The sequence below is a fragment of the Nerophis ophidion genome, linkage group LG13 (assembly GCF_033978795.1).
Source record: "Nerophis ophidion isolate RoL-2023_Sa linkage group LG13, RoL_Noph_v1.0, whole genome shotgun sequence".
Classification (NCBI taxonomy): domain Eukaryota; kingdom Metazoa; phylum Chordata; class Actinopteri; order Syngnathiformes; family Syngnathidae; genus Nerophis; species Nerophis ophidion.
In genome coordinates, this window is record NC_084623.1 from 22038246 (window position 1) to 22064019 (window position 25774).

The 25774-nt window shown below is 39.6% G+C and overlaps 1 protein-coding gene across 4 annotated transcripts; it reads right to left on the minus strand.

Moving 5' to 3' along the window:
• Window positions 1–3761: 3761 nt before the first annotated feature.
• Window positions 3762–25774, minus strand: crfb2 (cytokine receptor family member b2). Of its 4 annotated transcripts, XM_061918606.1 has the most exons (9): window positions 25732–25750; window positions 25431–25520; window positions 25093–25191; window positions 19452–19581; window positions 18863–19038; window positions 18588–18736; window positions 16750–16900; window positions 9521–9636; window positions 3762–7666 (listed from the first exon to the last, which is right to left on the minus strand). In XM_061918606.1, exons 3-9 carry the CDS (start codon window positions 25139–25141, stop codon window positions 7004–7006), a joined length of 1434 nt encoding a protein of 477 aa, XP_061774590.1. In that variant the 5' UTR covers window positions 25142–25191; window positions 25431–25520; window positions 25732–25750; the 3' UTR covers window positions 3762–7003. The 4 variants fall into 4 exon arrangements, with proteins under 4 accessions (XP_061774590.1, XP_061774591.1, XP_061774592.1 ...); XM_061918607.1 differs by lacking the exon at window positions 25431–25520 and having other exon boundaries at window positions 25732–25774; XM_061918608.1 differs by lacking the exon at window positions 25732–25750 and having other exon boundaries at window positions 16855–16900; window positions 25431–25723.

A 25774-nucleotide genomic window follows, 5' to 3' on the forward strand; every position in this document is an offset into this window, starting at 1 on the left:
CTGTAAGTATAATACTGTATGATTTTTTAATAAGCACTCGCTCTGCTCAGTTACGGACCTGAGTGACACATTCACACCTTTAACGAGCTCATACACAACAGTACTGTAATTAATGTTGGGTGTACTCACACTACACAATTGGACCGAGTTGGGCTCAAAATGTGATCGACCCTTGTAGGTTCTTCATGATAACCAAAACAATGTATGACATGAATAAATGCAAACACAACAATATTCAAATTAAAACCTGCAGCACACACCTGCGACTATGTTTGTGTGCATAGTGAAGATATGTCATTTCATGCAAGTAATTAATGACTATGGCCCACCTTTCACAGAAGAATTAATCGGAAAAACTTAAAATAAGCCTGGAAATAATTCACAAAGTCAAAGAATATGCAGTACAATAGAAAAAGTCCAGTGCAGCACAGATGATCCATTCATGTACGGACCTTGATACAATGCTCAAAACTGATTTTCTGTATTTTTGTGTGTTCATGGTGTAAAATATATTAATTAGCTTTTATATATATGTGTATATATATATATATATATATATATATATATATATATATATAAAAGTTAATTAATATACAGTTAACAGTGAGTAATAATAACTGTGCTGTCCAGCTGTTACTCTTTTCTTGCTCCTCTGAGTATAATATACAAGTGTATATTCATTTCAGTTACCCTAGCTATGTTGCCTTACTCAGGAAGTAATTGTTGCCATTAAGTTGAATGTGCCAGTCTTGTCTTTTGTTGAGTCCTACAAAGAATTGTACCGCAAGTATTGTACTTATTACACACCAGCTGTTTAATTGTAACATGTATATTTGTTGAAGTTTATATTACCAATGTTGGAGGTGTTGAAATCTTCATGTAAAATCACTAATGCTAATCAGTAGCATGTATATGGCATATTCATTGTAAAATAGCATCGAGCTCATAGATTTTGAAAAGTGAAGGTTTACTTTTGAGTGTTTTCTATCAGGCACGCAAAATAGCTTTAGCATTTTGCACAGCGCATTAACCTTAAGCACATTAAGCACTTTAGCACCTATCCATTGCAGCGAAATGTGCTCCCTTGTTGTCACAATACAACCAAGCAAGTAGCTTGTTGGCGTTTGTGATTCACGAAGTTGTTGCCAGAGGTTAGAAACAAGTAACAGGCCCATTTAAAATGTTGCGTTTGTATGCCTCTAATGTTGCCTTTGTATGTCACTAACAGGATTGCTGTCTCCTAACATTATCCTTTGTGCAAATAATTTTTGTCTGCATTTCTTGAGGATTGCATCAGATCCAACAATGTTTCTGATTTAGATTTTTTTGTACATCAACAGACTAACTTTCTAACATTCTTTAGCCCTTAAACGTAACATCAGCCTGCTTCCTGCGCCGACAGGCAAAACTATAAGTGAGAGTGACAAAAGCCGAGCAGTGGGGACACTCGACCACATCAACACCGGGGGCCTAAGGTCCATCTTGGAGGATGCCGTTTCGCCAGCTTTCGGGGCCACCATCATCATCATCCTGACCGTGGTCGTGTCCGGGAGCGCGTACCTCTGCTTTCTAAAGTACGTGTGTGCTGGCTGCTGCACACCCATGCAGGTGGTTCCTACTGAGGACTTGGAGTCCAATAAAGTGGAAGAGCAAGTGTAGCAAATACTATTGGAGTTGTAATTTCTAAATGGACGAAGAGAAAAACGTTGCAGTGAGAGAGAAAAAATGTGACTCTCAGCTGCTTGACTGTCTGAATTGTAACAACAAAAGCAATTTAATTTTCTTTTTATAAGTCAGTTGCCAGAGGTGGATTGTTCCAGAACATTTATTATCATCATGTGTAAAGTGTACATTAGACAAGAGAAATGTAACGGTATTGTGCATATTGAGGTTTCAAAAACCTCATAATAATGCCGTGTCATGTTAACCTGACTCTCGCCAGATCCTTGTAGTTTGTTGAGCTCCACACAAGGATCTGGGAGTTCTCAATAGCAGATGTATTTCAGAAGGTGGGGCCTTGTAAAAAAATAATTGTATGTGATTGGATAAACCACTTGTCCATTATCTTGAAATCACATCGAAATCAACCCATAACGCTGGGAAATCCAAAACAGAACAGCCGACATATTGAATAACGACAGAGCGAAAAGTTAAGGGAACTTTTACTGAAACAACGCAGCAATGTCAGTTGATGATCGATGTAGTTTGTGCAAAGAAAATGCGAATAGAAGGCTTCATTGGGAACAGCAAAAAATATTTCACAAAGTAGCCAACGCAAAAAAGCATAGACAAACGTGTAACAGAACTTGGTTTCACATTGTTGAACGTTCGGGAGACCCTGTGTTAAATATGCTTACGGTGCTTTCATTTGATAGGGAAAGTCGAAGACACTGTCCACTTTTAAAAGATGACAAAAAACTGAAGAGAAACCGAGTTCTGAACAGTCATCTCTTTCGGCGACAGCGACATCAGAGAGCGCAAAGGTGTCTGTCGCACATAAACGGAACCGGATTCCGACTCCATCAAACTCTGTCTAAACCTTAAATAATTAATATTCGATAGATACAACAACAGTTGCCATAGCAGACTCAATGTCAGCACACGACTCCTCGCTGCGTGCCACCAATCTTGTTTGAATCAGTCTCTTCGGCGCTACGTCACATCTATGAAATCCTGCCCGGCAATCCTGATTGGTTCATTATTTTTTTGCTATCTTGAAGGAGTTTGCATTGCCCTCGATCCCAGATCCTTGTGTGGAGCTTAGCAAACTACAAGGATTCCTACAAGAGTCAGGTTAGTGACGTGCAATGTCGAACAAAAACATGGTGATTGTATTTTTATTTTTTTTTGGGCGCTTTTGCTTTGGCCGGTCAAAAAATAAACCACATCTCCAAAAATCCTCTGTGCAGAGTAGCACCTGCAAGGTGGGGGCGTGGAACGTCGCCAAGGGGAGAAAAGGAGGGAGCATGCGGGAGAAGTGACATGTTTGTAGTAGATGAGAGGAATTGTTTTTTCCGGACATTTCCTGAAAATGTTATCACAATTCATCCATACCTTCTTAAGTTATGTTGTAATACTGCAAAGTAATGCCCTACCTTCGTCTCCATCGTTTCCAAGGCAACAGAGGCAGGTCACGGCACATCGCCGGGAGGTGCAGAGTCCGGTGGAAGCGCGGACTCTGCACACCGCAGGAAATATGAAGCTACTTCATTAACTATCACCCGAATAAAAAGAGGATCGAAGCCAGTGAAGATAAGCATCAACTTTTGAGGTATTTACATGATTAAAAGTTAAAGGGTCAGTAAACCTTTTAGAGAAACAACATTTTCCAAACTGATACAAAAAAGGTCCACTGCAGCGGATACTGCTTCTCAGAAAGTAAAAGTTATTGTTTTACATTTGATGTCTACATTGTCACTTTAAAGACAGTCAACTAAGTTATTTGTTTAATATTTGCTTGAAACAATGGATGTTTCTGCACAATTCATTGCACTTAAAAATGTATCTTTGCAGTAATACATTTTATCATAACATGTTAGCATTGTTTATGTTCAGTGCAGTAAGTGTTTATCCTAAACATTCCTGCCATTTCATTTTACCCACTATGGCATTTACCAGGTCTTTTTTGTGTGTGGACATATCGTACCGCGGCCCTTATACAATGACAATATCATACTGTGAGATTTTCAAGTCATTGCATCTCTGTGCTTTATTCATTGATACTAAACAGTATTTAATAAATAATTACAGTGTTGCCTCACCACTTTGTGTATCATTTATTACAGTCACAGTGCATTAAGACCCTTAAAGTACTCTTGTGTACAGTTATGCGATCAGTGTAATGCAGTGTTGGAGTCATTGTTTGTAGCAACAGCACCCATTTGTACTCATTGCAGGTATCCCGTTTATTACAGTGACTTTTCCTCTGTTACTAGCTTTCAACCAGAAGTAGAAGAAGTCCGCCAAGTCAAGTCATTTGCATCTACATGGCTTTGCTCACAAACACCTTAAGTGTTACATTCACAGTATCATGTATATTCAATCTAACTGCTGCATGTCTCCAATAGTGTTCAATGCATCTTTTGTACAAATCCTGTTTACATAAGAGTTGGGAAATTGTGTTAAATGTAAATATAAACGGAATACAATGATTTGCAAATCCTTTTCAACCCATATTCAATTGAATGCAAAGACAAGATATTTGATGTTCAAACTCATTAACTTAAGTTTTTTTTTTTGCAAATATAATTAACTTAGAATTTCATGGCTGCAACACGTGCCAAAGTAGTTGGAAAAGGGCATGTTCACCACTGTGTTACATCACCTTTTCTTTTAACAACACTCAATAAACGTTTGGGAACTGAGGAAACTAATTGTTGAAGCTTTGAAAGTGGAATTCTTTCCCATTGTTTTTTTATGTAGAGCTTCAATCGTTCAACAGTCCAGGGTCTCCGCTGTCGTATTTTACGCTTCATAATGCGCCACACATTTTCGATGGGGGACAGGTCTGGACTGCAGGCGGCCCAGGAAAGTACCCACACTCTTTATTTACGAAGCCACACTGTTGTAACACTTGTTTTGCTGAAATAAGCATGGGCGTCCATGATAATGTTGCTTGGATGATAACATGTGTTGCTCCAAAACCTGTATGTATCTTTCAGCATTAATGGTGGCTTCACAGATATGTAAGTTACCCATGCCTTGGGCACTAATACACCCCATACAATCACAGATGCTGGCTTTTGAACTTTGCGCCTATAACAATCCAAATGGTTATTTTCCTCTTTGTTCTGGAGGACACCACATCCTCTGTTTCCAAATATAATTTGAAATGTGGACTCGTCAGACCACAGAACACTTTTCCACTTTGCATCAGTCCATCTTAGGTGAGCTCGGGCCCAGTCAAGCCGGCGGCTTTTCAGGATATTGTTGATAAATGGGTTTGGCTGTGCATAGTAGAGTTTTAACTTGCACTTACAGATGTAGCGACCAACTGTAGTTAATGACAGTGGTTTTATGAAGTGTTCCTGAGCCCCCGTGGTGATATCCTTTACACACTGATGTCGGTTTTTGATGCTGTACCGCCTGAGGGATCAATATCATGGCTTACGTGCAGTGATTTCTCCAGATTCTCTGAACTTTTTGATGATTTTACGGACCGTAGATGGTAAAATCCCTAAATTCCTTGCAATAGCTCGCTGAGAAATGTTGTTCTAAAACTGTTTGACAATTTGCTTACAAAGTGGTGACCCTCATCCCATCCTTGTTTGTGAATTACTTAGCATTTCATGGTAGCTGCTTTTATACCCAATCTTCACACCCAACTGTTCCCGATTAGCCTGGATACATGTGGGATGTTCCATATAAGTGTTTGATGAGCATTCTTCAACTTTATCAGTATTTATTGACACCTTTCCCAAATTCTTTGTCACGTGTTGCTGGAATCAAATTCTAAAGTTAATGATTATTTGCAAAAAATAATGTTTAGTTTTAACATCAAATATGTTGTCTTTGTTGCATATTCAATTGGATATGGGTTGAAAATGATTTGCAAATCATTGTATTTCGTTTATATTTACATCTAACAATTTCCCAACTCATATGGAAATGGGGTTTGTACATGCTAATCACTAATTGGCTAGGCTACCGTCGCCAGCATTGTGCTATTAGTTCACAATTACATTTTCCTTGTGCTTTTTTAGCCTCAAAATCCTTGCAGCGTGAAGTTATTGAGTGAGAATTTAGCTGATTGGAGTTGGTGAGTACATTGATATTTAAGTTTTCATATTTATATTACATTGGTTTTAGAGTGTGAAGTGTTTTAGGAGCATAGGAAATGTTTACAAGCTGGTGTGGAGTGTCTAAAAGACCTTAAATTCTTAAACAGATTTAACATTCCAATTTTGTGGAAATGTTAGGTACGACTATCGATCCATTCCAAAAAGATAAGTGTGGCATACAAAAACTGTATGTTTTAAATCCAAAGTATCCTCAGCTATCCAAACAAAACAACACATACTATTTTTCTATGATCAGGGTTCTGAAAATTACTTTTAAAAAAAGTAAGTAAATTAAGATAGGCGCCAGTGCCCCCCGCGATCCCAAAAAGGGAATAAGCGGTAGAAAATGGATGGATGGATGGATGGATGGATGTTACTTTCCCAAAAAAGTCATTAAATTACTACTGGAATTATTCTTTATGTTATCAACTACTGGGGAAATCAATGAATGCGTTACTGTATATTTAACTGTCATATCTAATCGCCAGCGCCCCCCGCGACCCCGAAAGGGAATAAGCGGCAGAAAATGGATGGATGGATCTAATCTCTGCAGTTGAAATAGGTTTCATGAGAGAAGAGTGCGTGAGTGTATGCCTTTATAAGGCGGTGCCTGTTGCCAAATAAAGTGTGATGTCAGGCATGGCACGCTCATTGGCTGTTTTAGCTTAGCATTGGTAGTCTGCGGACTGGAAAGAGATTGGTGGAATATTTTTTTTGTTGTTTTTTTACTGGTAGTTAATAAAGTGATGCAATGTGCGTTAAACAGTGTCCACAAAAGTGTTATTGTAGGACTATTGTAGTTGATGATTGTCACTTTATTGAATGTTCATTATTCCCCAGTACTGGTAGTATTGCATGCGTGTGTGTGTGTGTCTGCAGAGACTGCCACTTGCACTAGTGAAGAGCTACTTTCTCAAGTGAATTTACTGAGATTGTAAATCTGTCTTTTATGCATCAAAAATAGTGTGACAGGTTACACTAACATGTATCAGTTACGGCGTTGTAACGGACATTAAAAAGTAACTAATTAAATTACATGTTATTAGAAAAACTAAAGCTTTTTAGTAACGTGATTATTGTGGAACAATGTTTTTATAAAAAACATCTTACAAAGATGGCAAAAAAAATTAGTGTGTTGGACAAAAAAACCCCACCGGTTTCAGGACTCTAGCTACCAACTGTACAAGAAATCTCATCGGCTGATGAAAAAAGGGAGACAAATTCTACAAGAAAGATGGAGATGGACGTCTCATGTAAACAGACTGTTCATCTTCATCCTCAACAGACCTGGGAATTGTTTCCAAGGGATCCTCGCTGGCCGTCACTGGCAAGGTGTCATGCTCTTTCTGGACAAAGCGCTCCACATCTGATTGGTCCAAAAAGCTTTTCTCCTCATTTTCCTCCACATTCCTGCCCAAAACCAATGTGAGGAGGTTAACATTCTGGTTGTCCGTCTCTCCAAAGCCTCCACTCTCCAGTTCCATTGACTCTAGCGTCTCTTGGTCCAAGTCCAACACAAAGTCCGAAATCAAGTCTCTGTTTGCTGTGGAGTCTTGTGATGCTGCGTTTGAAGACGTGTCGTCCAAATCCCACACTTGAGCCTGAGGGCTAGAAAATCCTAACGGGAAAGTTCCAGAATTTGAGTCCATAGAGCTGCCAGGCAGCTGTTCAAACGAAGACAAGGAACCACAGAGAAGTTTGGAAGTCCGACATGTTTTGTAATTACTGTTCCTGTTTTCAGAAGAGTTCTTGGCAATCCTACTGATTGGAGTGTGAAAGTACACTTCTTCATCTGGACAGTGCACTGGTGCTTTCTCCAAGAACGAAGACAAGGATGCGATTTGGGGCACAAGCAGCAGGACCTCCTCAATGTGAGGTACTGACGTCTAACAGAAACCCATAGAAAAACATTCAGAACATTTTCAACCACACAATATTTTTAACACCTTTTTCACATTGACAAAACTAAATAAACTGAGATCATTTATGGGGAGTGAAAACCAGTTTCGGACTAAACTTTGGTACACAATAGGAATGTAACGATAAACGATATAATTATAAACTGCAGTAAAATTCCGAACGGTTAGTAATACCGTTTAATTTTTCAATTATCGAAAAGCTATCATTAACAAAATAGTCTGAATGGTTATGTGTGTAGTGTGTGAACAATATGACAAAGACAAGGAAGAAGAAGAAGACAAGGAAGAAAAGGAAGACACGGAAGAAGTAGAAGACAAACAAAAAAGACGACGACGAAAAACAAGACATAGAAGAAGAAAAAGACAAAGAAGAAGGAGAAAATGGAGAATAACACAAAGAAGAAGACAAAAACAAAGAAGAAGATTCTTAAAGACTTCAATGGTATTTGTACTATGACATACTTTGTGTAGAGCTGTAGGTATACTGACTGTATCAATCAGAGCAAGAGTCATGCTTGCAAGATGCAGACCACCACACTGTATCCCAATGGGTGCTTTTTAACTGTAGCTGTCCAAACCATATTGTATTAAAAACATACAAAGAGGTCTTTTGCAAAAACTGATTATTTCTTCTTTTTTTTGAAAGAACTTAGTGATTGAGTTTTTGACTTACTACATTCTGAACCTCAAATTATTTTTGACATGACAGACATTTCTTTCCATTGTAAATACACGTAACATTCAAGTTGTACAGTAAAAACAAACCAACGGCACTAATGTACACAATCTTATCTCGGTTTTCCTACGCCCTGCTTTTCATTTGATACAGTTGTTATATAACTTCTTGGTTATCGTCTGGCCAAAGATTGCGCCTAAAAAACTATTTAGTTTGTCCGTGCATTAGGTACCCAAAGAAAGAATTTTCTTTTTTTCCACTTGTACTTTTTTTAATATAACTGCAAAATAATCCCCCATTGCGCCAAAGAAAGTTGCGTGTGCCAGCACTTTGACAAAGAAGGTGAGATGCACTACTTGAATTCAAGACAAAACATAAGTACAAAAAGTGATGTTTAGTGTTCATTTATAAACATTTAATTTGTCTTAATCCTACTTTTAGGTTTCTGGAACAGATTAATTAATTTCCATTATTACTCATGGTAAAAATTGCTTCGGTTTTCATAGTAGTTTTCACTGACCTTTTGCATCGCATTACTAACAAAAAACAAAGAGACGTGGACTATAAGGCTCTGGTTGACTTTTAATATCCCCTATGACTCTAAGCTGCAGCTTTATTTTGCTTTACAGTGACTTATTCTGCAGCTTTGTTAAATAAATAAAAGCGCAGAGACTGAGTCACTGATGTGTGTTTAGTCGTACTAAAACTGGGACACTATTTGGTGAATGGAGTATAGTGGGGAACTCTTATACTACATGTGCATAATGAAGGATTTGCTTTCCTCCGCAACACAAATGCACCTCATTTTACCAGACTTGAATACTGTTGTATCAGCAAATATAACTTTTGCCGGCTTGGGTCTATCCACGTGCTTTTTCCCCAAAGAGCTCAGCTGGTTTGGCAACCTAATGAAGTGCAAACGCCTTAAAATTTACTGGTCTCTGTCGCCATCTGGTGGTTGTAAGCTCAAAACTACTGCTTTCATGCCTTCTTGTTTAAACTTCTTCGTCTATGTCTCACAGCAACTTAACATTTTTCTTTGTGGCCAAACTAAACTGTGCATAAAATAACATCAGAAGTCGTGTTCAAATATTTGGAGATGTATATACAGTATGTGCAGTTCCTCCCAACAGTGTTGGACTTACCAGAACTCGGGGAACAGGTCTTTTTCTTCGACAGATGAATCCGGTATAAACCAAAAGGATGATAGTGATGACGCCAATGATCATTATGATACACAACACAGTGAAGATTGGTAACCCTGGGAATAGGATAAAATAAGTTACACAGTATACTAATATTTACTTCATTAACATTAATAACAAAACATGTATTTTCTCTGCATGTACCAGGTGTACATCTGAGTAACATGAGTGAGCTTTTAAATATAGAATTTGCAAATATATGAAATATATTCACGTGACACGTTGACACTAAGCACATTACAATGATGCAACAAAAATATTTAACAAAGAAAAAGGTAAAAAGACCGCAAATATAAAAAAAAAAATCCTGGTAGCGGTATTCCGAAAAAATATTGGTACAGTATTAGAAAAAAACAAATATCAAATAATTTGTGTGTGTCCAAAATTTTGGATATGGCAGCCAGTTAACATCTGAATGTCCTCCAAAAAAGACACAAGGTTGGTCTTTTCTTTATATTTTAGTCAAGTCATTTACAAAAAATTAGACTATAGGCTCCTAGGTGCTAGCAGCTACACAACAGCTAAGCACACAAGGCAGACATACGTAATGAGTGTCCTTAAACAATACTGCAGTCTAAAACAGCCCATTTGTCAAAAAAAAAAAACGTGTATCAAAACACATTGCAGTTGCATATTATTTACAGATAGAAAGTCTCCAAGGCACTAGCGTATGAGAAAGTATCCAGTAACAAACGTCCCCGCATCATTTAACATACTGTGTCACAAGCTTAAAGGGGAACTGCACCTGTTTTGGAATTTGGCTTATCAATCACAATCGTTTGTAAAACAACAACACATGTGCTTTTCTGCTTTAATGCAATCTAATTTGTGATTTATGGCCAGTACGAGGTGGCTAACAATGAGGCTAAGAGGAGTTTTTATCCATTGTGCCCTTAAAGCCCTCTAATAAAACATCCATACACCGCTAACAATACTCCTTTTACATGTCGTCACCTGCATATTCATTAAGTATTAGCGATATTGTTACTATAAGAGCCAAAAATAGGTATTTACTTTGAGCGGTGCGTTCCTCACAAAGAGCTAACTAGCTTGTGCTGCTATATTGACATATTGAACGGGTGAGCTGCTGCATTGCCATTGAGCTGGTGAAAGTTAATTCTAAATCATAAATGAAGCCTCTTACTCGCATAGTAGAAGGTTGTGGCCATAAACTATGGAGTTGGTCTATTTTAACATTCAACTTAGATCGGGAGCTCACTAGAAAGACACAAAAAGACGCTTGTTTGCGTCACCTTTTTTTTTTTTTTTTACTGCGTGAGGATTAAGGTTAATTCTTCATCTAAACAATAAGATATGAATATTCTGTTAGTTATCTTCCCAATGAGAGCAGACAGACATTGTACAGTAAGTGATTGTTTAATTTTGTTCGTAGTTTGTATTTCTCGTATAAGCACTTAGCAATAGGGCTACTTGCTGGATCTGCGTATCACTCAACTTCTAAAACTTGTAGATCATCCTCTGTATATTCAGCCTCAAAAAATTATGGTTCTGGATCATCGTTTGTCCCAAAGTCACCGTTTTTGGCTCTCATGAAATATGTCAGAATTAATAGTTGTTGTTGCTGTAGAGAATAGCAAACATTGCGATGCGTCTGAAATTAATGCCCCGCAGTATGCTTAAATTGAGCAAAATACGCAAATATTACATGTTACTATTAATATACCCGTAACTACATTACATATATACTTACAGCATGTATATAAAATGTTGATAGGTTTTTTTTTTTTTTCTTTAATCGGGGTTGAGAATTATGGGCAAAATTTTAAAAAAGAAAGAAATGCAGCTCCCCTTTAAATTAATGAATAATTGTGCCCACCAGGTGTCACAAAAAATGACCACTCTACTTCAAATTAAAGATAGTGTGATCATGATTTTCAGTTTTTTTTATAATAATAGGTTTTCAGCTACAATCACACATTCCACTTTCAGAATGTTGGGCTAATTGATGACACCCGTGCTACCATTTTTGTACTTGCAAAAAATTCCCACATTTCCAGGAATTTCACATTTTCCAGGACACTTTTACTCCATTTGAAATTAATTGACAATTTAGCAAAATCCTACATTTACCCCGTTCCTACAGTAATTCCAACCCTTCCACTATCAACACATCTATGAACTCATCCTGGATTGTAAAAAGGAAACATTTTCAAAGTTGTAAAAATTCCTGTGTTTTCTCAAATCGGTTGGGGACATCTCTACGCTGCTGATACGCTTGAGATGGTTTCCTGTGGACGGGACTCTCGCTGCTGTCTTGGATCCGCTTGAACTGAACTCTCGCGGCTGTGTTGGAGCCACTATGGATTGAACTTTCACAGTATCATGTTAGACCCGCTCGACATCCATTGCTTTCGGTCCCCTAGAGAGGGGGGGTTGCCCACATCTGAGGTCCTCTCCAAGGTTTCTCATAGTCAGCATTGTCACTGGCGTCCCACTGGATGTGAATTCTTTCTGCCCACTGGGTGTGAGTTTTCCTTGCCCTTTTGTGGGTTCTTCCGAGGATGTTGTAGTCGTAATGATTTGTGCAGTCCTTTGAGACATTTGTGATTTGGGGCTATATAAATAAACATTGATTGATTGATTGATTGAAAATTCCCACTTTTCAATACCACTGTACCTGCATGCCAACTTTAGCTATTTTTGCAGGAATATTTATTTTTAATTTATGTTTATTAAACAGGGACAAATGCATCAAACATAACAACAAAAACAGATGTCATACATAAATGTTTTGAGCCAGAGTTTACTTCAGTCATTTTGGTACTTGTCACATTAACTGTTAGCATGCAAGATTATTTTTAGCTAACTTTACAGGTATGCACCATAGCCATATATATTGGTACTTGACAAATGCTAACTGTTAATATATTAATATTATACTACATTTTTTTAAACCTCACTTTGCATGTTTTCTTAGCTAAATTTGCATGTATATCGTCAGTCATATACATATACATTTTGGTACAGGTGGCATGCTGTTGAACATTTTTTTTTTTTTTAGCTAACTTGACATGTACAGTATATGCTTAAGGATGAGTGCCATTCACATTTAAACCCAAAATGGTACAGATATCGCCCTGTGATGAGATGGCGACTTGTCCAGGGTGTACCCCGCCTTTCGCCCGATTGTAGCTGAGATAGGCTCCAACAACCCCCCGCAACCCCAAAAGGGACAAGCGGTCGAAAATGGATGGATGGATGGTACCGATTCCTGGTACCTGGGAGTCAATACTGGTATTTAACAATACCATTTTTGGTATTTCTGTGTGTGTTAATATATGTTTATTGTTTGATAATACAATTTTATTTTTTAAAGTACCATTTAAAAATCATGATATGATGAAAAATTATGATATTGTGCTGTCCAGTTGCCATTTCTGATTGTGCTTGAGTCTCATTTGCATGCAGTTGCACTTCCAAACCATTAGTTAGCAGTACTAAAAATGCTATCTATTGTATATTGTCCAACTAGGAAATAGCTTTTTCCAGAAAGCAGAATGTGTTATTTTGCGCCATAAAAAGTGTTAAAACTGTAAGTATTGTGTGTATTACACACCAGCTGTGTGATTGTAACATTTATATTAGTTGTAGTTTTCTTTACGAAATTTGTAGGTGTTGAAATCCCCATGCGAACTCCATCCATCCATCCATCTTCCTCCGCTTATCAGAGGTCGGGTCACGGGGGCAGCAGCCTAAGAAGGGAAGCCCAGACTTCCCTCTCCCCAGCCACTTCATCCAGCTCTTCCCGGGGGATCCCGAGGTGTTCCCAGGCCAGCCGGGAGACAGTCTTCCTAACGTGTCCTGGGTCTTCCCCGTGGCCTCCTACCGGTTGGACGTGCCCCAAACACCTGTGGATGTGGGGGAGCAGCGGCTTTACTTTGAGTTCTTCCCGGATGGCAGAGCTTCTCACCCTATCTCTAAGGGAGAGCCCCGCCACCCGGCGGAGGAAACTCAATGCGGCCGCTTGTACCTGTGATCTTGTCCTTTCGGTCATGACCCAAGCTCATGACCATAGGTGAGGATGGTAAATTGAGAGCTTTGCCTTCCGGCTCAGCTCCTTTTTCACCACAGCGGATCGATACAGCGTCTGCATTACTGAAGACGCCGCACCCATCCGCCTGTCGATCTCGCGATCCACTCTTCCCTCACTCTTGAACAAGACTCCGAGGTACTTGAACTCCTCCACTTGGGGCAGGGTCTCCTCCCCAACTCGGAGATGGCACTCCACCTTTTTCTGGGCGAGAACCATGGACTCGGACTTGGAGGTGCTGATTCTCATCCCGCTCGCTTCACACTCTGCTGCGAACCGATCCATGTGAAATCGCTAATGCAAATAGTAGCCTGTGCAGTGCAGCTTTACTTTATGTTTGAGCATTTTTTGTGTTGAAAATTGCAACATTATTTAGAGTTTGGCAAGTTAAGTGATTATTTCCTTGAGCTGGTGTTTGTTTAGTCTGCAACCCAGGACGAGTCTGCAACCGGACGTGACGTCATGTGCAACACAGGTTTTGAAATATGGCACGGTTTGATTTTACGGGAATCGATACCCAGTGTTACCAACGGAATTCAACCGGTGCCTATTAGGGTTGTCCCGATATCAATAATTTGGTACCAGTACCAAAATGTATATCGATACCTTTAAAAATAAAAGGAACTATGAAAACATTTATATTTTGGCTTCATTTTAACAGAAAATCTTACCATACAATAGACAATACAATATATGTTTCCTGTTGCACTCAATTAACATTTTTAGAAGGTTAAAATATAAATTAAAGGGAATTAAACATATTGTGTTTTTCTTGTTGCACTCAAAGAACAATTTACAATTTTCCATAATCAAGGATTAGAATATAATAAAAAACCTTTATTAACATCATGTTAAATTGCTAATGATTTATTGTTGCCAATCCTGGTCTGTGCTTGAAGAAAAATACAACTATTAGTAAGCACTAAAAACAAAAAACTAGGGATAAATGTACACAGAAAAGCCATTAAACAGGTAAAACACACAGTGTTAAAGATAAAAGAAAAATTGTAGCAATTTGTTACCAAATTCATTCATTTTACTTGCATTAGTTGACGTTAGATGGGCGGTCCTAACTCTGCTAATATTTGGCATCAATCCAAGCAGCTGTGTGCGCGTCTACATGTTACATATCTACATGTGCACAACAGGGGAACTGTTAACTTGTAAGTGTAGTGTATGTGTGTTTAAGAGAATGGCAACATGTTGTCTGAGTGACATCAGTGAGTGAGTGGGCGCATGCACTCCGCGGTAAAAAAAAAATTAATGGGTCCGGTTGTGTCCTGCAAAACTAATAATAAAGCAACCAGAATGTCACAAATCGGCAGCTTCAAATTCTGACCGGAAAGCGGAGCCTAGCAGACCCATTGGCGGGTAAAGTAAAGCCTTACCCCCGAGAAAAACATCAACCCTGAAGGGAACCTCTGCCCTGTGTTCCTTGACGACAGTCTGCACCAAAGCAGAATAGCAGGACAGGTGTAACAACTACATTATTACCTTTAAACTCCTTGTGCAGATCTGAATGTTCATTATTTAAATCTTTACCTTAGTTTGAAGCAAAGGTGGTAATACCAATCGCCACATTTGGTGAGGTGGTTTTTGAAGCAACACTTTGAGCGCAGCGCTTCCTTGTTTAAAGAGTCACCTTTATCATTAGTTTTGAAGCCCAAATACCTCAATATTGTATTTCAAGCACACCCTTTATTAACCAGTAGAATTGTCGTTTTTTTCCCCCCATTCTTCCTCCACAAGATGTTTTTTGCTTATATGCACTTTGTGTGTGCGTTTTGACACTCTCAACATCATGTGCGTCGGCTCTGAAGTCACCACTGCAGATGAAAGAACAATACCAGTACTTTTCAACAGCAGTGTAGTACCAATTTCAATCAATTTGTATCGTGGTACTTTATTAGTACCAGTATAGCGTACAACCCTAGTGCCTATATGTACTACCTTTGCCAAGATACCATATTTTTTTCATAGTTTGGCCGGGGGGTTCGACATATACTGCGAAGCGACTTATGTGTGGAAATTATTAACATGGTACCGTAAAATATCAAATAACATTATTCATCTCATTCGCGGAAGAGACGAAAAAATGTCAGCAATCGTCACACACACGTCAGCAATCGTCACATACACGTCAACCAATAAGAATCTGGCGGGGGACGGTCATGGCAGAAGTGCATTGCGGGTCATGGAATGCTAACTGCTAAATGCTACTGCCGTAGCTATTAATATGGTTCATTTGAACGTTGGCGGTAACTTATAAAAACTGAGAACGGCTGAACAAAAATGGCACCGAAAAGAAAATCATGTACTGCAGATTACAAGCTGGACATAGTGAAATCCGCTGTGGACGGGACTCTCGCTGCTGTGTTGGATCCGCTTTGGACTGGACTCTCGCGGCTGTGTTGGATCCACTATGGACTGAACTTTTCACAGTATCATGCTAGACACGCTCGACATCCATTGCTTTCGGTCCCCAAAAATGCGACTTATACTCCAGTCCGACGTATATATGTTTTTTTCCTTCTTTATTATGCATTTTCGGCCGGTGCGACGTATACTCCGGAGCGATTTATAATCCGAAAAATACGGTACTGCATGCCTCAGCCAAATACTTAATACTGTGACTTGATGCATACTAACTGTTAGCATGCTAGCTTATTTTTAGCTCATTTTTTTATGTATACACCTCAGAGGAATACATGTTGGTACCTGTTGCCTGTTAGATTTTTGTGTAGCTAACTTTACATGTATACATCACAGCAATTTATTTTGATACCTGACACATTTTTAAATGTTGGCATGCTAACATTGTCATGCTAGCTTTTTTACGTATACATTTCAGAGTTATATATTTTGTACCATTTCAGTTCGGCTTTCTCCTTAATATATCCCTCCCGCCCCCCTCCCCAAGTATTAATTCTAGTGGGTCATATCCAAATTGAAAAAAAACAACAACATATGAGCGATCACCTTTTTGTTTCTCAAGAGTTTTCTAGATGTTCAGCTATGTTTCCTTTATGCATTTCTTTACACACAGTAATGAACATAACGCAACAAAAAAACAAAAAACTGAAATGAATGTAGAGATAAATTGAATGGTTGTCTGTACCTGAAGTAAAGATACTCGGGATGAAGGCACATTGAGCTTTGCTGTAGTTGGACACCCTGGGGACAAGGCTGTCAAAGAAGCGGACCGAGATGCAGTAATCCTTACCAGGAGCGAGGTTCTCCAGAGTGACTCTCTTCAGAGATTTGGTTTCCTGAAAGACAGAGCAGGTAGAGTAAAATATGAATTTGAAACAAATAGACTGACTTAATATAGCTTGGTTAAAGTCTGTTGTTGTACTTATATTGTACTTCGTACAAACACCGTTTCCATATGAGTTGGGAAATTGTGTTAGATGTAAACATAAATGAAATACAATGATTTGAAAAACCTTTTGTACCCATATTCAATTGAATGCATGACAAAGACAAGATATTTGATGTTAAAGCTCATATACCACTTTTTTTTTTTGTGCAAATAATACTTAACTTAGAATTTCAAGGGTGCAACACGTGCCAAAGTAGTTGGGAAAGGGCATGTTCAACACTGTGTTACATCACCTTTTCTTTTAACAACACTAAATAAACGTTTGGGAACTGAGGAAACTAGTTGTTGAAGCTTTGAAAGTGGAATTCTTTCCCATTCTTGTTTTATGTAGAGCTTCAGTCGTTCAACAGTCCGGGGTCTCCGCTGTCGTATTTTACGCTTCATAATGCGCCACACGTTTTCGATGGGAGACAGGTCTGGACTGCAGGCGGGCCAGGAAAGTACCCACACTCTTTTTTTACAAAGCCACGCTGTTGTAACACGTGCTGAATGTGGCTTGGCCTTGTCTTGCTGAAATAACCAGGGGCGTCCATGAAAAAGACAGAGTTTAGATGGCAGCATATGTTGTTCCAAAACCTGTATGTACCTTTCAGAATTAATGGTGCCTTCACAGATGTGTAAGTTACCCATGCCTCGGGCACTAATGCACCCCCATACCATCACAGATGCTGGCTTTTGAACTTTGCGTCGATAACAGTCTGGATGGTTCGCTTCCCCTTTGGTCCGGATGACACAATGTCGAATATTTCCAAACACAATTTGAAATGTGGATTCGTCAGACCACAGAACACTTTTCCACTTTGCATCAGTCCATCTTAGATGATCTCGGGCCCAAAGAAGCTGGCGGCGTTTCTGGATGTTGTTGATGAATGGCTTTCACTTTGAATTGTAGAGCTTTAACTTGCACTTACAGATCTAGCGACAAACTGTATTTAGTGACAGTGGTTTTCTGAAGTGTTCCTGAGCCCATGTGGTGATATCCTTTAGAGATGGATGTCGGTTATTGATACAGTGCCGTCTGAGGGATCGAAGTTCAAGGTCATTCAATGCTTACGTGGATTGATTTCTCCAGATTCTCTGAACCTTTTGATTATATTATGGACCGTAGATGTTGAAATCCCTAAATTTTTTCCAATTGCACTTTGAGAAACGTTGTTCTTAAACTGTTTGACTATTTGCTCACGCAGTTGTGGACAAAGGGGTGTACCTCGCCCCATCCTTTTTTTGTGAAAGACTGAGCATTTTTTGGGAAGCTGTTTTTATACCCAATCATGGCACCCACCTGTTCCCATTTAGCCTGCACACCTGTGGGATGTTCCAAATAAGTGTTTGATGAGCATTCCTCAACTTTATCAGTGTTTATTGCAACCTTTCCCAAGTTCTTTGTCACGTGTTGCTAGCATCAAATTCTAAAGTTAATGATTATTTGCAATCAGTTTGAACATCAAATATTTAGTCTTTGTAGCATATTCAACTGAATATTGGTTGAAAATGATTTGCAAAGCATTGTATTACGTTTATATTTACATCTAACACAATTTCCCAACTCATATGGAAACGGGGATTGTAAATACCAGCTCTCTTTCTGCATCACTGCTCTTGACGCGGAGTTGGTAACTCAGAGGTTCATAGAAGTCCCTCAGGTGCGGCATTGGAGGCTGAAGTTCCACACACACATTGTGTCCACAAGGAGCCACGGTCATTAACGGCAGGTCCAAGTAAGCTGAATCACACAGAAACACACAGCTGACATACTTACCGGTACTTATAATCTTCAAGACTCTTTCAGGGATCAAAAGTCAATTTTATTGTAGTCAGTCAAGCCATTATACAGTAATATCATTCCTACTGTCTTTTATGGGCTGGAAAGCAGGGTGGCTAGTCGGAAGGGAGGCCTGATGTCCCAGCTTGGCTACAACTTGGGTTATGTAGACCAGACTGGGGTTGGAGAAGGCTTTGGTCATGTTGCAAACCAGAGGTTGCTGCACATGCTGGCAGGAAGCCACTGGGATCCAATCGATTCCCCTGGAGGACACAAATGGTAAATGGTAAATGGGTTATACTTTTATAGCGCTTTTCTACCTTCAAGGTACTCAAAGTGCTTTGACACTATTTTCACATTCACCCATACACACACACACATTCACACACTGATGGAGGGAGCTGCCATGCAAGGCCCTCACCACGAACCATCAGGAGCAAGGGTGAAGTGTCTTGCTCAAGGACACAACAGGCGTTACGAGGTTGGTAGAAGGTGGGGATCGAACCAGGAACCCTCAGGTTGCTGGCACGGCCACTCTCCCAACCGCGTCACAACCACAGCTATCAGAGCAGAAGAATGACATTTTGCTAGATTGTGTAGTCAATCATCTGTAAGGACAAGGTGCCTTCACACACAGTCCCATTATAATGTGTTTATGGGCAATTTGCCAACTCACGTGTCTGTGATGAAAAAGACTTGGTAATAAACATCTTCAGGTGTGGCAAGCCCGGGCTCCCATGTTAGCATATGAATAAAATTATTGGAAGTTAGGGCAATGTTGACAGGTTGGGGAAGTTCACTCATCGCTGCAAAACAAATACAATCATTAAAAAATATATATTCATCACGTCATTGTAATGTACAGTGGAACCTTCAAATAGAAATAGTCCAAAGGCCATACAAAGTGACTAAAATGCAAGAACAGCGAGCCTCAAAAGTCACAAAAAAACTGTAATGAGCTTAAAAAAAATGTACAAAAAGCACAATTCAACATTCCTGAAAAGGAGTAGGAATAAGTTGTATAAGGGGTCATATTATGATTTTTCACTGTAGTCTACACAACATGTAATGGTGGGTCAAAAGAGTGGGAAGAAGTTTTAAATGGGTTATATTTCCTTTCTTTCTGACCGTCTCTCCAGGATGTGCCATTTTGTGGGCGGTATTATTTACGTGCGTCCACGACTGTGTCTTCTGCACGCCATCTTTGTTGTAGTTTTTAGCCTTTCCATAGCGAGTCTACTGACACATCCAAGTTAGAACTATACGCCACTTTTGTGTTAGAGATGGACGAATATCGGCCGGGCCTTTATTTGGCATTTTGACGTACAGTCGCGATCAAAAGTTTACATACACTTGTAAAGAACATAATGTCATGGCTGTCTTAAGTTTCCAATAATTTTGATCGCGACTGTATATCTGTATCGGCCTTTTTCATCTTTTTTTTTTTACAGCTCAACAGAACTACATCAGCAGATACAATATATAAACATATGATACAAGTATTTAGTATTTAAAAGAATAAATAAATAATCAAGTAGACTGCTCAAGCACCAGTCTGTTTGCCCTGCATGTCAAGACATGCCTTTTTTTTCACTGCAGCGCTCATGCGTCGACACAGATATCTTGAAATGCTCCTCTGACCTGCACCATTAGACACACGTGTTTGTGAAATCCCCTGATGTTGTTTGGTGCTACATTAACCACAACATTAGTGTCGCTTTACACATTATGTTGCTACGAGCTTGACGTTTCCTGAAAAATAATGTTTAAAAAACAACTTAAAGCCCTGCCCAGCTGTCTACTGACATATACTATTTATGTGTAAATAACTTTTACTGCAAATTAATATCAGTTATCATCAGTAGGGATGATGTTCGAAACCGGTTCTCCCGATTGTTCGATAAGAAAAGAACTGATTGTATGGATTTGAATCCCTTTTTTGAGAAACGGTTCCCCTTATTGAAGCCACTATATAGTAAAGAAAAGGTTTGTTTCTTTATTCTACTCCAGCAAGATGAGTGAGGAGGAGAGTAACAACATTAATCGCAAGCTAACGAGAATGATGGTGAAAAATCTCCTCCCTTCAACTTGGTCAACACAGACGAATACAAGTAGGTTAATAATTGTACTTTGCTGACATGTAATGGAGCAAAAAGTAAACAACACCATTACTCTGAGATTTTCCCTGCATGAATATTTCTTAGGTGGCCCACTTAAAGAGGCACTAACAGTCAATATTTTTTTCCATATACAACAACCTGTCTGGATTCGATAAAGAATCGGTTCGATAAGAGGATTCGATAATGGCGTCGAAATCGATAATTTCTTAACAAACATTATCCCTAGTTATCGGCCTCTTTGAGTATCAATGATTGGTATCGGTCCTGAAAAAAACCTATTGATCGATTTTTACTTTGTACCAGAAATGGCAACGGCTGAGGATTTTAACATGCATGTGCATGTACAAGACAGTCAGCCCCACAACAAGAAAATAGTGAAAAAGAAGGAGATTATTGATTACCGCACGGACTACAATGGCGGACTCGCACAAAGGGTTTTGGGTAAATTGATACCATATATGAAAATATCGGCTGGGGAAACATTTCACAGAAACATCAAAACTGCGCATTCTGAAGAGAGAGTCAGAAAGCGGCTCAAAGATGGTCTGTAAAACAAAATGTATGCAAAGTTTTGACCAAAAAAACACCATTACATGTTATGTAAACCACAAGGAAGTGTTTTAAATGGTGAAAAAAATCATAATATGACCACTTCATGTTGTGGGCATATATTTAGATAACAAGCCTTCCCACTCCTTGTTGCCGTGGTAATTGTCAGAATAAACTCCATAAGAATTATAATTACTAACTGTAGCTTATAGCTAAACACTTTGCCGTACATTTTTTAACGGCCCACGGCACATTCTAAAAATACTATTAAAAAAAACGGAAAAAGTGGAATAAAAAAGATAACAGCTGAAATTTAACGACAAAAAGTTACAATGTTGACTCTAATAATACAAAGCTGCCATGCAAACCTTTTTTTCTTTAAAGCTGGCATTGCTCAAAAAATAACATTGAATCCAAATGAATGCTGTTATGAATTATTGAACTATTTAAAAAGGAGCCATATGTAAGAATTGCATGTCAAGTCATCATTAAATGGCCCTGATATGTCAAAAGGCAATAATAAATCATGTTCTTTTCAAATACCTCCATAACTGATAACAGTAGTTCAGCCGGGATATGCTCATTTCCAAATTACATTTACAGCCCTGAAATCTTGTTATTGTTTTAATTTCAATGTCCCACCCTCCACCATTTGAGGTGGGCTGGGTTGGGGAGGCGGGGTTTGGTGATAGCGGGGGTGTGCATTGAAGTGTCCCGGAAGAGTTAGTGCTACAAGGGGTTCTGGGTATTTGTTCTGTTGTGTTTATGTTGTGTTACTGTGCGGATGTTCTCCCAAAATGTATTTGTCTTTCTTGTTTAGTGTGGGTTCACAGTGGGGCGCATATTTGTAACAGTGTTTAAGTTGTTTATAGGGCCACCCTCAGTGTGACCTGTATGGCTGTTGATCAAGTATTCCTTGCATTCACTTGTATGTGTGTGTGTAAATACCGCATATATTATGTGACTGTGCCGGCACGCTGTATGTGTGGAGGAAAAGCGGACGTGACGACAGGTTGTAAAGGATGCTAAAGGCAGTGCCCTTAAGGCACGCCCCCAATACTGTTGTCCGGGTCGAAATCGGGAGAAATTTGGGAGAATGGTTGCCCCGGGAGATTTTCGGGAGGGGCATTGAAATTTTGGAGTCTCCCGGGAAAATCGGGAGAGTTGGCAAGTATTGATATGGGTAGTGTTAGTGCCAATTTCGTTCTTAATGTTCTGATACGCTGAGGAAATGGATTCCAACATTAGCACGGCTGTTATGGCAATGTGAAACGTATGGAGACAGCCAAATCACATGATAAAATAATTCCTCATTCATGTTTGCATATTGTGGACTACATGTACCAAGTTATATGGCAATCTGAAATGTTTGAAACAGTAGCCTATAGGCATACCTTGGTAAAATGTCTCCTCTTTAGTTTTGGGCGTACATCAGTCTGCTAAGCATGCACTACTTATTTTCACCAGTATAACCATTGCTAGCGTGGGTTGTAGTTTGTTTTAGTCTTTGTTTTTTGATAGTGCTGACAATAACTATATGATTGTTTTGTCCACTAACGACGCCAAGATCATTATCCATGCATTTGTTACGTCTCGTCTCGATTACTGTAACGTATTATTATAGGGCGGTTTAGCTCGGTTGGTAGAGTGGCCGTGCCAGCAACTTGAGGGTTGCAGGTTTGATTCCCGCTTCTGCCAACCTAGTCACTGCCGTTGTGTCCTTGGGCAAGACACTTTACCCACCTGCTTCCAGTGCCACCCACCCTGGTTTGAATGTAACTTAGATATTGGGTTTCACTATGTAAAGCGCTTTGAGTCACTTGAGAAAAAGCGCTATATAAATATAATTCACTTCACTTCACTATTTTCGGGTCTCCCCATGTCTAGCATTAAAAGATTACAGTTGGTACAAAATGCGACTGCTAGACTTTTGACAAGAACAAGAAAGTTTGATCATATTGCGCCTATACTGGCTCACCTGCACTGGCTTCCTGTGCACTTAAGATGTGATTTTAAGGTTTTACTACTTACGTATAAAATACTACACTGTCTAGCTCCAGCTTATCTTGCCGATTGTATTGTACCATATGTCCCGGCAAGAAATCTGCGTTCAAAAGACTCCGGCTTATTAGTGATTCCCAGAGCCCAAAAAAAGTCTGCGGGCTATAGAGCGTTTTCCGTTCAGGCTCCAGTACTCTGGAAGGTCCTCCCGGTAACAGTTTGAGATGCCACCTCAGTAGAAGCATTTAAGTCTCATCTTAAACTCATTTGTATACTCTAGCCTTTAAATAGACTCCCTTTTTAGAACAGTTGATCTGCCATTTCTTTTCTTTTTCTCCTCTGTCCCACTCTCGCTTGTGGAGGGGGTCCGGTCCGATGGCCATGGATGAAGTACTGGCTGTCCTGAGTCTGGACCCAGGATGGACCGCTCGCCTGTGTATCGGCTGCGACATATCTGTGCTGCTGATCCGCCTACGCTTGGGATGGTTTCCTGCTGGCTCCACTGTGGACGGGACTCTCTCTGCTGTGTTGGATCCACTTTTGACTGGACTCTCACGGTTGTGTTGGATCCACTATGGATTGAACTTTCACAGTATCATGTTAGACCCGCTCGACATCCATTGCTTTCGGTTCCCTACACATGCGGTCCTCTCCAAGGTTTCTCATAGTCATCATTTTCACCGACGTCCTTCTGTGTGTGTTTCCCATGCCCTTATGTGGGCTCTACCGAGGATGTCGTTGTGGTTTGTGTTGTGCTTTGTGCAGCCCTTTGAGACACTAGTGATTTAGGGCTATATAAATAATCATTGATTGATTGATTGATTGCCATTTGTTGTGATATTGTACACAGACATGACATACTTTTTCCTGAAAATAGCCTAATTTCTGTGTAAAATGTGTTGGTTAGAGATTTGTTATTGACAAAACGCTTGTCTATTCAGCTATTATGGACCCAGTACCTCAATACCTAATAAGAGGCAGTGGAAGTTTGAAGTTATCTGGAGTAGCCCAGTAAATGGAGCTGGATTCGGCTGTGTATCTGGCAACCTCAGTCAGGAAAAGGGGGAGGGGACTACATCATTTTGACCGTGATTGCAGTACCATTTCTGGCCAGATTCTTACATCCATCCATCCATCTATTTTCTACCGCTTATTCCCTTTCGGGGTCGCGGGGGGCGCTGGCGCCTATCTCAGCTACAATCGGGCGGAAGGCGGGGTACACCCTGGACAAGTCGCCACCTCATCGCAGGGCCAACACAGATAGACAGACAACATTCACACTCACATTCACACACTAGGGCCAATTTAGTGTTGCCAATCAACCTATCCCCAGGTGCATGTCTTTGGAAGTGGGAGGAAGCCGGAGTACCCGGAGGGAACCCACGCATTCACGGGGAGAACATGCAAACTCCACACAGAAAGATCCCGAGCCTGGATTTGAACCCAGGACTGCAGGACCTTCGTATTGTGAGGCAGACGCACTAACCCCTCTGCCACCGTGAAGCCATATGGCTCCTTAAAGGCTCCAATTACTTTACATTTTAAAATATTTCGGAGTGAAATATTGCATTTTTTGTGAGTTCGCCATGATACACACATATTTGTTTCGTCTGTGTTGTGCATGTAAATGTAACATAACAAACATACCTGTGAGAACATAAAGAAGTGACGTCATCATCCAAAGGATAATAATCATGTCCGCCAACTTCCTTGTGCGGATTTCAGTCACTCAAGTCAACATCCTCGCTGAAAGGAAAAAATCAAAGAGTCGCGAGTTTGTTGTGGTCACTACATATACAGTATAAGTCATTCATTACATTATGTACATGAATTGAAATAATCACATGAAAACTCAAACAGAGCGCAGTTCCGTCAGTGCTTTCATTTCTAGACTAGGTAGAATTCAACAACACGCAAAAGTGTAACTTTGTTAGGGTCAAAGTCATTTAACTCAAAGGTTAAACTGTATTAAATATAGCAAGTACCTGCATTAGATGACATTTTACTCTCTGGTTTTATCCACAAGTACGACACCTGGAACGACCCCGCACAGGTTTGGGTTTGTCGTGAAAGTGCTGCGTTTAAATGCATAAAAGTAAATTCCAAATTAAAAAAGCCGAATTGAATAGGGAGGTTTAAAACAAAAACAAACACGTTTCACCAACCCACCAGTCAGCAGTGACTGATTATTATTAGCGTACAGTGAAACACCGGTATCTCACTGTACAATATGTAGGTGTAATTTTATAGCTATAGTCTATTTGTAAAAGGTACAATTTTCCCTACCGAGTCGTAAAGGCAGCAAGTTGATATCACGTGATCTTGCAAA

Coding starts and splice junctions, on each gene's coding strand:
- crfb2 (XM_061918607.1), bottom strand. CDS start 25,141: ATGATTATTATCCTTTGGATGATGACGTCACTTCTTTATGTTCTCACA. Junction 19,582..25,092: donor ACTTCTTTATGTTCTCACAG/GTATGTTTGTTA, acceptor TTTGTTTTGCAG/CGATGAGTGAACTTCCCCAA. Junction 9,637..16,749: donor CCCGAGTATCTTTACTTCAG/GTACAGACAACC, acceptor TCCTATTCCCAG/GGTTACCAATCTTCACTGTG.